Below are 12,662 nucleotides of genomic sequence, written 5' to 3'. Positions count from 1 at the left end.
GAAACGAAAAGGAGTTGACATTAGGGTGGGGTCGGTGGTCTCTCCTCTACTAGACTCACCTGCGACATAAGTCTATAAACCTGAAAAACCTGTGGCCTCTTGGCATCAAAGTGGATGAGTAGCCACTGATAACACATTTTCCTTGTTAAACCTTCTGTTGTTGCAATACGGCTGTGATATCTAGCTGATGAACAGTATAGTATAGGGTTTACATGTTTAAATGTGGTCGATAGTGTTTAATTGTGGTCGATAGTGTTTAATTGTGGTCGATAGGGTTTACATGTTTAAATGTGGTCGATAGTGTTTATATATGGTCGATAGGGTTTACATGTGGTCGATAGGGTTTACATGTGGTCCATAGTGTTTAAATGTGGTCCATAGTGTTTAAACGTGGGCGATAGTGTTTAAATGTGGGCGATAGTGTTTAAATGTGGTCGATAGGGTTTACGTGTGGTCCATAGTGTTTAAATGTGGGTGATAGTGTTTAAATGTGGGCGATAGTGTTTACATGTGGTCGATAGGGTTTACATGTGGTCCATAGTGTTTAAATATGGTCGATAGTGTTTAAATGTGGTCGATAGTGTTTACATGTGGTCGATATTGTTTAAATGTGATCGACAGTGTTTAAATATGGTCGATAGTGTTTAAATATGTTCTTTTCACTCACTCTCCACCTCATCCCTAACTCTCCACCTCAAGCTGGTGTGTAGTGAGCGTTCTGGCACCGATTGGCTGCCGTGCATCACCCAAGTGGGTGCTACATATTGGTGGTGGTTAGTGAGGTCCCCCCTTCACTTTAGGCGTCTTTGAGTGTTATTAATTATTATTATTCTTCATGTTTAACCTCTGTTTTCCTTTTATTCCTAGTCTGTTTTACATAGTTTTGAATGATGACTATATGCTCTGTAAGGTGACCTTGGGTGTCTTGAAAGGCGCCTCTAAATTAAATGTATTATTATTATTATTATTATTATAGACATAAAGCTCCCTGCCATGCGTTTGTCAGAAAATAAATGGTCACATATCTTTAATATCTGTGGTGTCCTGCTATCACTTTTTTGCCGCACCTAGAGGATATTGCCTGGTACCGATACACCATGTTATTCCAGGGATCAAGCTTATACACAGAACCAGGATTAGATCCTCATTGTAGGTAGACGTCCACTTCCATATTAAAGATTCATACTTCTTGACCTTCATTGAAAAACTGCTTCCATCAGCCAATAGGTTGGCTGAGTGCACACCTGAGAGATGGCTGGGCCAAGCCAGCATGTTCTTTATAGCGGAAGCACCTGCAGTGCCTGGTGCAAAAGGTTTTAGCAGTTTAAAATAGGCAGGCTTGATCAATGGGAATCGGTTTAAGATATTTTCCGTGCCAAACCTTGTTGACATCGGCTCATATTCCTGACATTGGGAATTTTTAGATGCAGGGGGTCTGCCTGTTGTGTTTGATGGTCTATTTTCTGCTACCAATGCACGCCGTGGGATGGGATAGTATAAATAGAAACAGTGACAGACCCTTTGAAAGTGACACGTCTGTCAAGCAGACACAAAATGATGAATGGGGACAATGTTCAGTGTCACACGGCGGTCAAATGTCAAGCTTTTTTCAGTTTAATTTAGAAGACATGATCTGGGCAGATTGGGCAGATATATATATATATATATATTTGCTGCACGACTACAGTCAAACTCCCTTACCTTGTCAACACCTTTGTAGTTAGAAGAAGTAAAATAATTTGGAAAATTTTCCTGAGAGAAAATATTTTTTAAAACCTAGCGGGCTGGCTAACCCTAGTAGCAATGCCTTTAACAAAATCTCCCAGACATCCCATCCCCACCTCCAAGCTCGCTAGCAAGGCAGATCCCGTTGACCCAGATTCTAGGTTCATGTTTTCTTTTAATTTATGTTTCTGGGAGCTATAAAGTGTAGTGTAACTTATAGCCCTGGTAACAGTAGGACAGATGGCAACACTTACACAAGACTCTCCCTACTGAGCACCAGATATCCAGACCTCTCCATCATGGCTCAAGCTAAACTCTTGATCCCAAGCCTGGAACAAAGTGTGTATGTCTACTCATGACATACACACAGAAAGCGAGACCCGTGATCTTGCTTTCTGAAAGTCTGAACACACTCGGCATAACCAGGGAGGTTAGCGGCTTAGTTTATCTTTTTTTGCCTAGCGTAGTGTTGCGAGGGAGCAAAGCTATACGCTTTTCTATGGCTGCGTGCAGCTTCAATTTATTGTGATGGAGTAACAGCAATAACTCAATTTGACAAGTGAATCTGTATCCGTGTCTTCTCTCGCTAATTCCGTAATTCTCTCAAAGTAGTTTAACATCTTGTTCCATCCTTTTTTCACTTCCCTGCTCCTCCTCACCTCATTAACTGTCCATAGCGACGCGATTACCATACAGTCAGACTCAAGCAGGGCAATATATATGTTAAATAAGTTAGAGTGATACACCTACCATTGTTGAGATTAATGTCTTTAAATCAATGAGGGATAGAAGGACTTTTGATTTAACATTGGGAATTTCTGGACAGCGCAATTATGTCTGCTCATAAGCAGAACTTTCTCCGATCTGCGTCTTACATCAAGGGAATAATCTGGAAACAACTTCTCTACACTAGCTGGCTATGTGTTAAGTCATAATACATCCATTTCAGTTAATTTGAAACCAATATATACCCATGTCCTAGTTTGGAAAATTATTATTATTATTATTTTTTTTTGTCATATTACCAGGCAACAGATTTTTATCTTCTCAGTGCTGTAAGCTGCCCAGGCTATATGGCTGTTAGTATGTCCTGTTTAGATTTATATCTACTGTGTACTACATACCTACCCCTTAGGGAGGGAGTATACATCAGCTGGCCCTATAAGTTGGGATTGTTTGTGTGAGTTTGTTTATGTGTGTGTGAGTATGAGTATGTTTCCATCTGCAGGAGTGAGTGTTCTTAGTGTTTTTCTGAGTGTCTTTGTATTTGTACTCTGCCCTGTACGTGTTATTGTATCAGCACACAGCAAAAATCACAGTGTACATTGTACTCTATGGGTGTACATTTAACACTCATTTTTGGGTATATATAGGTCCAAGAGTTCAGTGTTCACTGAACACTGTTAGAAGAGCAAAATATGTACTCCAAATTTAGAGTTACATTTGAACACTTTGAGAGTGCAAATGTACTCTATTAGTGGTACTTTTGGGCACTCATTCATTGCTTCCTTACACCTGCAGTGTAAACCTAGAACCCCAGAGAGAAAATATGTACTCCAAGTCAGTGCTTTGTAGCACTTCGCAGAGCTGATTATTTAATACTTCTAGAGTGAGAATGTACTCTGACTGGTGTACAACCAACACCTTTGAGGTGAATTATCAACACTTCATGAATGAATAGTCTACACATTAGATTCTTGAAAACATTATATTTTTATTGATGCTGCTGTTGTTACAGTGCATACATATATAATATAGTTAACATTATAGTTAAACTTTAATTATTTTACATCAAGAACCATATTCAGTTTTACATTTATATGATGTAACAAACAACTTGAAATAAATAAATAAATAAATGTGTCCCTGTCAACCAATTAAAGGGGAATTCCGGTGTAAAACGGATTTGGGATATGTTTTGTATGATAAGGAGTTGAAACGTTAGTTTTGGAGCACAAAAAAACGCATATAGACGCTTTCTTCAGTTGGCTGTTTTTAGCCGATTCTATCAAAACGCTATAAAATTGAAACAATGGGGGCAGTGGTTATGGTAAAAAACGAAATTGCTATTTTAAACCATTTAAAAGGCTAGAAGTAGCCCGACACTTCTTTGGTAGTTCAATAAGGGTGTTAACATATAAAACGAGGCAATGAGAACTTTGTAAGTGTACTGATTGTTTATTAAAAAGAACATTTTATACACACAATACCATCAGTAGATCACCCGTCGACGCCATTGTTTTCAAGACTCGATAAGTAGATTGACAAACACAGAGATTGTGACATCCATCAGCAACACACAAGCTCTGGCGGCATGCCATGGGACCTTTAAAAATACCTTTTAAAATAAAAATTATCAGGATACAATTACCCTGTGAAACTTCAATACACGATCCACAGCTTCCCGGATACTGATTTTGACAGCTCCCTTCTTTCCACTTGGAGGTGGTGGCAGGAGGTAGACCAGCAGGAGAAGTGAGGCCATGTCACTATCCCAACCTGAAAAGGGAGAGCACATACTTTGAGCATGAAATACACCTGATGAAAGCACATGACACAACATAAAAGGTTCAAAAAGTTATTGTCAATAAATAGTCAGCATCTAAAAAGGCGGCCAAATACAAACAGGTTATTATCATAGGACCCTTTTTTTTTTTTTTTTTTTTAAAAGGGTCCTATGTTCCCCAGTCTCATACAAAGAGGGGAACATAGGACCCGGGGAACATAGGACCCGGGGAACATAGGACCCGGGGAACATAGACACGCTCCCACTAAATTAAAGCCACGTGCCTCGTTAGCATTAGCTAAAAATGGTAACGAGGCGTTAGCTAAATTGAAGACATGTGCCTCATTAGCATTGGCCATTAAGTTTGACGTTAGCTAAAATCGTTAGCATTTATAAGTTGGTTATCAGATCTAAAAGACGAAGAAATGCTGAATTTTCTGCATTCAGGGTTTCTGCAGGTTTGAACAAGTTAAATTTAAGACTTTAATACCTTCTGAAGACCCATTATGAATACAATTGCTGACCTATATGAAGGACACACGCACAACTAACTATGAAACATAGAAACCCTGTGCATTATTCACTTGGTCCTTTTCTTACCTGTTTACATTCCCGTGAAGTTCAAAAATGTCTTCGCTCACTCTGAGCAATCCCTTGGCGATATTGATTCGATCCTCTCTAGTCAACCGTCTCTGCCGAAACAGTTTGCCGCGTAGTGTGGAAGAGGACAAACGGTCACATGTCTCTAGATTCAACCAATGAGGAGGCGCAGCGAGCCAATGACGAATCGAAACCTAAACCGACGTGCGGCCGTCAATCAACCGTTGGACACTCAGGGAGTCCATCATCCTAAAATAAACACTTAAATTACTCTACACCAGCATTAACTTAGAGACAACACCCAAGAGTGTTTCTGGTACACCCCAAAAAATGTACTTAGTGCCTATTCAACACCAAAGTGTATAAAATCTACTCTGGTCATGAATACTCTGGGATTTTAACACTTTGGCATTTGCTGTGCACGTATGTTGATGCATGTGTGTACACCATTCGGTATTTTTGTCGGTGCTTGTGTGTTTTACTGTACGTGTGTATCTCTGAGTAATTGCATCAACAACAAAGTCACAACTCTTCTCTGTTTTGGCACCACAGACGTGGAACGAGCTCCCTGCCAATTTCAGGACTGCAGAGTCGCTCACTAGCAAGAGACTCAAGGCTCACTTGTTCAGAGTTCACCTGGACTCTGAACATGAGACTCAATACGCACTTGTTCAGAGTTCACCTGGACTCTGAACAAGAGACTCAATACTCACTTGTTCAGAGTTCACCTGGATTCTGAACAAGAGACTCAAGGCTCACTTGTTCAGAGTTCACCTGGACTCTGAACAAGAGACTCAATGCTCACTTGTTCAGAGTTCACCTGGACTCTGAACAAGAGACTCAATGCTCACTTGTTCAGAGTTCACCTGGACTCTGAACAAGAGACTCAATGCTCACTTGTTCAGAGTTCACCTGGACTCTGAACAAGAGACTCAATGCTCACTTGTTCAGAGTTCACCTGGACTCTGAACAAGAGACTCAATCCTCACTTGTTCTGAGTTCACCTGGACTCTGAACAAGAGACTCAATACTCACACCTCCCTTACTCTCCTAAAAACACCACTCTTACTTATTGTATGTTGTATGTCCTGGCACCTAATGTACGCACATGTTGTATGTTTTACGTCCTGGCACTTAAAAACAGTACTTAGCATTGCGTAGCGTCTTATCCTAGCTATATGTGCTGTATACGGGGAACGGATTAACCGAGCAATTGTAAATAAAAAAAACATGTTTCTATGAATATCTTTACTGGCAGCGATATATTGTGGTTTCTCTTTCCTCTAACAAATATACTTATGGCGCATTTCCACTGCAGGGTGCGGAACGGATCGGATCGCAAAGGTGCGGGTCGGATCGCGTTTCCACCGCCAAAAGTGGGCGTGACCCGGACTTTGCCGTACCCGTTCCGACCCCATTCTAGGGACTCCTCCGTTGCGGTACCCAAAACGAGACCAGACGCCTGAAATGCCGCGTTTCCACTGCAGGGTGCGGAACGGATCGGATCGCAAAGGGGTGGTAGGGAGGGGGCAGTATAGCCCAGCTCAGTTCCGAGGTCGCGTTTCCACTGCCGACAGTACCCTTGGTGGTAGGCCGGATGTCAATCGCCGCGGCAGCTACGTAAACATCGTAAACAACGTCTTCCTCCGCAAGAATGCAGACGAACGTCTCCACCTCCTTGTTCGCCCAAGCATGCTTTTTACGCGACATGTTAATTGTAAAGAATAATACCTCGAGGCTACTGTTTGTTTGTTTTTATCCCCGCGTCACCCGGAAGTGACGATTCTGTCGACCAATCAACGGAGGGGGGGTGTAGCTAGAATTCCAGGGTACCCTTTCAGGCGTCTGGTCTCGTTTTGGGTACCGCAACGGAGGAGTCCCTAGAATGGGGTCGGAACGGGTACGGCAAAGTCCGGGTCACGCCCACTTTTGGCGGTGGAAACGCGATCCGACCCGCACCTTTGCGATCCGATCCATTCCGCACCCTGCAGTGGAAATGCGCCAAAAGGGTACCCTGGAATTCTAGCTACACCCCCCCTCCGTTGATTGGTCGACAGAATCGTCACTTCCGGGTGACGCGGGGATAAAAACAAACAAACAGTAGCCTCGAGGTATTATTCTTTACAATTAACATGTCGCGTAAAAAGCTTGCTTGGGCGAACAAGGAGGTGGAGACGTTCGTCTGCATTCTTGCGGAGGAAGACGTTGTTTACGATGTTTACGTAGCTGCCGCGGCGATTGACATCCGGCCTACCACCAAGGGTACTGTCGGCAGTGGAAACGCGACCTCGGAACTGAGCTGGGCTATACTGCCCCCTCCCTACCGCCCCTTTGCGATCCGATCCGTTCCGCACCCTGCAGTGGAAACGCAGCATTATAGTCGCTTTGGGTAAAAGCTTTTGCTGCTTTGGATAAAATGTCATTGCGTCTGTACTGCATGTGTCCATCAGTGTGTACTTGTGTGTCTTTACTGCATGTCTAGTTCTCTCCCTTTTTTGTGCATTCTCCACTTGATGGAGATAGGTGCATCCACTCAGAGTTCCTACTGGGTTTCTCTCAGTAAACAAATTGTTTTCTCTTTGTCTTCTTTTATTGAATTCTCAAATGATGGTAAGTTATTCAGTTGCTAGCCAGGTGAAAAACCTTTAAATCATAAAACCAGAAAAAGGTTGTTTTACAATGTGAAATTAAATGCAAACAGAAAAATAAACATTGTTTTAAATGATTGCCTTTTTCCCTTAAATTAATCAAAATAAATGATCACACTGTTAATCATTCTTAATGTTATTTTTTAACCTTAATATTACAGTTCTAAATATAAATATATATAATATTTACTTCTTATTTAAATAATAACATCCCACCATAATCTTTTTAAATATGAGCTCACTAGAAAATCATGTACAATAACTCAATCCATTTAATTTAAACAAGCATCATATTATTCAATGAAAGTTCAAACATCGACCAAGCTGGGATTCCATGCATTACCGACCGACCCCGTGGCTAACGGTAGCGGGCTAGTGCTTGCACAAACATTCAATTCAATTGTCCACAGTCTTCGTTTATGCGCTCGGTTTCTTACCGGCTGCCTCTCTGGTGTTTGTAGATGCCTGGGTTGCACGGGATTACCATGTTTTGGAAAGGACGAGCACTACACTTCTTTTAAGCTGCCATCCAATGTACTTCCGTGTTTTGGTATTGTGTCTTGCCCTTTTTATAGTCCATGCGCAACATGGACTGTACAATGGTTATTTCTGGTTTGTGGGTTTATTTTGGTCATTCCTTTGGTTTGACTTGACCCTGCATGTGTCCATCATTGTGTACTTGTGGGTCTTTACTGCATGTGTCCATCAGTGTGTACTTGTGTGTCTTCAATGTATGTGTTTATCTGTGTGTACTTCTGTATCTGTGTGTGTGTGTGTGTGTGTGTGTGTGTGTGTGTGTGTGTGTGTGTGTGTGTGTGTACTCTTGGGTCTTATGCCTCATCACCCACAGCATTACTCCGCACATTACAAAGCCTTCATCACCAGAACACTTTCAAGACAATAGACCTTGGTGGCCGCCCCCGAACCATCAGGGGCCCGTGTGCACACCCGTTCTCCAGGGACCCACGTACCTTGTCACAACGCCCCAGCTTCATGTCTGAAAGCCCTGTTCCCCGCATACGCCTGGGGACCCAGCAGAGGTAACAGCAAGCTGTCAGGAATCACAATCATCTCCTCTTATTCTTCTGTTTGCCATGGCTGTTTGAACTCAACTTGTATAAAGCAATTTTAAATCATTAATATAATTAATCTGTAAATGTGGGGACGTTTGGACCCCGGAGCACGAGGGAAAAACCACAATATAGATTGAACTGTAGCGGAGAAACCTGTTGGTGTAGGGAGGACTTGGACTGGGAGTGGTCCAGAACCATGCTGATTGTGTCCAATCCTCTCTGTTACACAAGAGATGAAGAGGAATGAAGAATTACTCCACATTTCAAACTCCACCCCTGCCCCAGAACCACAGCTCCATGCAGAACCCTGACCCAAGCTGCTGCCGGGAAACACAGGCAGTAGATCAGCATCTCATCGGTGGGAACATAATCCATTCGTGTTCAGCTTTATGTCTGAATGTTGGGAGTTTTTGTTATTTTAATTTCATTACAAAAAATGCCCGGTAGGCCCGAGGACAGCATCTGTAGGGGGTTATGTTGGTTAAAGGGTTTCACTGTACCGAGAGGTACAAGAACAAACCAACAAACACCTCGTCAGACCCTCCTAGAGGCAGCGGCGGCGGCGACCGTGAATTCAGTCTGAAGAGCGATCGTTACGCTGTAGGTATCACTGGTTATCAAGGTGAAGAGTCGTTCAGTAACCTTGTATGAAGTTATGTCACGGTCGATCGATGGCTGTCATATTACGCATCCTTCCAAATGAGTCGATACCTCCCTAGTGTGTTGACCTCTTCTGCAACACTCCCTGTTGGCTGCTCAGGTATTACAATGGATAAATTGTATGTGTGCTTTACCCACGATGGATATTATATAAACATTATGCAGCTGGTTCCCAGAAGCGAGGTAATTTATAAAAATGGTCAAAAGCAATGTGCATGTGGATAAGCAGGATGGGGAATGGAGCTCAGTCTACAGTCTTTGATATTCTAACACATTTTACAAAGGTAACAACATAAATTAGCAAATGAGCAGTTTAAAATTTAGTACAGTTAGAGAAGCAGCAGGTGATATATATTTGTATTTAAGCGCATAGACACGCAAGCACGCACTCAGACACAAGCATGCACACACTCATATTTGACTTTCACCCTTCTGTCAATTGTATGTCGAGAAGGAGAGTCGAGGGATTAACCATAGTAGAGGTCAAAGGTCACCTCTACAAGACACACTGATGTCATGAGCAGCTGAAGGCAGCTGTTTCATCTTGTTCAATCACGTCACACACACTGTCGCTTCCAAAGCCCCTTTCTCTCCCCTCATTATCGATCAACGGCAGAACCATTTTAGACTTCAAAGAAAACCGAGACTGAGGTAAATCGAACATGATGCTGCTATTAATTTGACAGACACTGCATTCGAGATGAAAGTACACTCTTGTTCGGCCTTAAATCCTGTGTTGATGACGTAAGCAGGAAAGGCTCGGTGGTTTGGGATTAAACTCAATTTTTTGTCAATCTTACCTCGGATAAACAGACTCACATACTTCAACCCGGGGGTAACAGGAATGAGGCAGGATTATAAATCCTACAGATCAATTATACATTGTTAATAGCATATTGGTTAATAGTAGATGTGTTAATAGTACATCCATTATATCTGCAGCCTAGTAGATGACAATTCATGCAATAGGTGATTCATGGCTGAACATTGAACTTTGCTTTCCGTGGACATGGACTGAAGTCCAAAGAGTGATGCACGTGACGGAGCATAGGGGTGGCTGGGGGAGGGGGGGTGGAAAGGTGCACCACAGTTGCCTCCAGCTATGTATGCACTTTCATTTGTCCCTCAAACCAGTTGGGAGACCACGACAACGTCATGACCAACGTCATGAAGTTGTTTCCAGGCATAGGATAATTGCATTTGGAGATCACAAGACTAGGGTCAATGTAATTGTATATTGAAAGTGTGCAGATGGACCTATTACTTAGATACAGTACCCCTGCAAATAGCCTCGGGACATTTGCAAATGACACACACACAAACACACGTACACACACACACACACACACACACACACACACACACACACACACACACACACACACACACACACACACACACACACACACACACACACACACACACACACACACACACACACACACACACACACCATAACAACAAAGCAACAATAGAGTAAATGAAGGGGAGAGTTTGACAGTGAGACTGAATCACTGAAACACATGGGCTGCAATTTCGGCGCATTCTCCTCGGTCTCCCATGAATCATTGATACCATACACTCACAGAGATAGTCCTCAAACTGGAACCACATTTGCACGTGCTGCAATAATTGATCAGACATGATATACATACATGGCCACTAAACTGATCCAAATAACTGCTTCCACGTGGCTTTCTCACTACAGATTCAAAGACATATTGAACTCTTTTGGTGTATTTTGGTGTAAGTTCCGGGGAGAGCGAAAACCTTGATCCCAGATAAGAAAAGACCGCAAGCCGTGATCTCGCATTCTAGCGCATCAAAGAACAAACACGCCAGTGTTACATGACGCAATGATAGGCAACCCCTTACCTTCTCATCGGCGGAGAACCGCCGTGTGTGACCCGCTCCTGCCCCTGCGCTCTGATTCATCTTTCAGCACCTCGGAAAGCCCCTCCAAACGGAATCCAAAAGCCCTGGGAAAACCAGATCAAACGCAGAGTGGCTTTGGAGTCCGCGCCCTCGAGGAATATGTTCTGCAACTATCAAAGTTGTTTAGATGAGAATCAGCTCCATATGTCGCGGGGGACTCGTTTACACCGGTTCAATACTAAAGTGCGTCTTAACCGCTATGGCATGCGTGGTTTCTCAGCCACTGACGCGCTATGCGTAAAGACGCGCTCTGCCGGTGCGCTGGCTCTGTGAGTGCAGGCGGGTGATTCATTCATCCGCGAGAAAATGTCGTATGAAGACGAATTCTGCATCCTCTGCACGAGATGCATAAACATAGCTGCTTAGCCTACATAGAGCAACGCAGTTTAATTAAGGATTCAATGGCGATGTAAATGCAAAAATGAAATGTTAATTCAAACAACATCTCACTACTTATTCAGCAAGGCAATCAAACATTCTCTCTCTCACACACACACACACACACACACACACACACACACACACACACACACACACACACACACACACACACACACACACACACACACACACACACACACACACCACACACACACACACACACACACACACACACACACACACACACACACACACACACACACACACACACACACACACACACACACACACACACACACACAAACTCAGACAGACAGACAGAAAGACAGACTGGTGTGTGCTACAAACAGTCTTAGCTGTTGTCTGTTGATAACTGGTTGATCTGGAGAAAGAGACTCCCTCCTCACCAGATGAACCCCCCATTGAACCCTCTGGTAATTAGGACAAAATCCTTGTTTTCTTTCCTAATATTTGCACTGTTACCTCATGGTCTAAAGCAGTGGCGCCAGGAACTAGTACACACATTTGTCAAAAGGGGTGCCAGCGTTGGTGTCCAGGTGGCCACGCCCCCCCCGGCAGCTCCACATCATCACACTCACATGTCATACTAATGTCATAACATGCTAAGCAGCCTCCCCACTCTTAAGTGGTCCACGACTCTCACACAAAATAAGAAACAATCCATATATGCAGCCACAATACATGCAAGCACAATGAATACCTATTTTAAACATGCACGTAACCACCCATGACATAAAACACCATGGGAAGAAAAACACACAACCGGCATCTGAGATGCAGAACATACACATATAGCAGCATCCCAGCCGAGCCTCCTCTCCTGTACTCTCAGGGCAGGGAGGACACTCTACTGAAGTAAGTGTGTGAGGAGATCCAGACCAGCTCTGCAGGGGCATTGCTGGATGTGTTGGAGCAGTATCAATCAATTTCTTTATTTCGCCATGTACACAGGTACTAGGAATTTTGAATGGTATTCTCCATGCAGGCTGGAGCATTACAAATAGAACATAGAACAGAACAAAGGGACAAGACAGAACAACAATACAAGAAAGTACCAGTATGACCATGGAGGTAGTGCAATAATAGAATTGTTAAATAAGTTAAATACATAAA

The 12,662-nt window shown here is 43.1% G+C and overlaps 1 protein-coding gene across 1 annotated transcript in view; it reads right to left on the bottom strand.

The window, feature by feature from the left end:
* The window catches only part of LOC132475755 (inactive dipeptidyl peptidase 10-like), a 211,693-nt gene extending 199,239 nt beyond the window's left edge, over nucleotides 1-12,454 (bottom strand). Inside the window, exon 1 of the mRNA XM_060077058.1 lies at nucleotides 11,088-12,454. Within this exon, the coding sequence (XP_059933041.1) occupies nucleotides 11,088-11,147 (60 nt within the window). The 5' untranslated portion in view covers nucleotides 11,148-12,454. The remainder of the gene's footprint in view (nucleotides 1-11,087) is intronic.
* Between the last annotated feature and the right edge of the window lie 208 nt (nucleotides 12,455-12,662).

The sequence above is a fragment of the Gadus macrocephalus genome, chromosome 17 (genome assembly GCF_031168955.1).
Source record: "Gadus macrocephalus chromosome 17, ASM3116895v1".
In the NCBI taxonomy this organism is placed as follows: domain Eukaryota; kingdom Metazoa; phylum Chordata; class Actinopteri; order Gadiformes; family Gadidae; genus Gadus; species Gadus macrocephalus.
The sequence above is the reverse complement of the archived record's forward strand: the minus strand, read 5'-3'. Positions and strand labels throughout refer to the sequence as shown.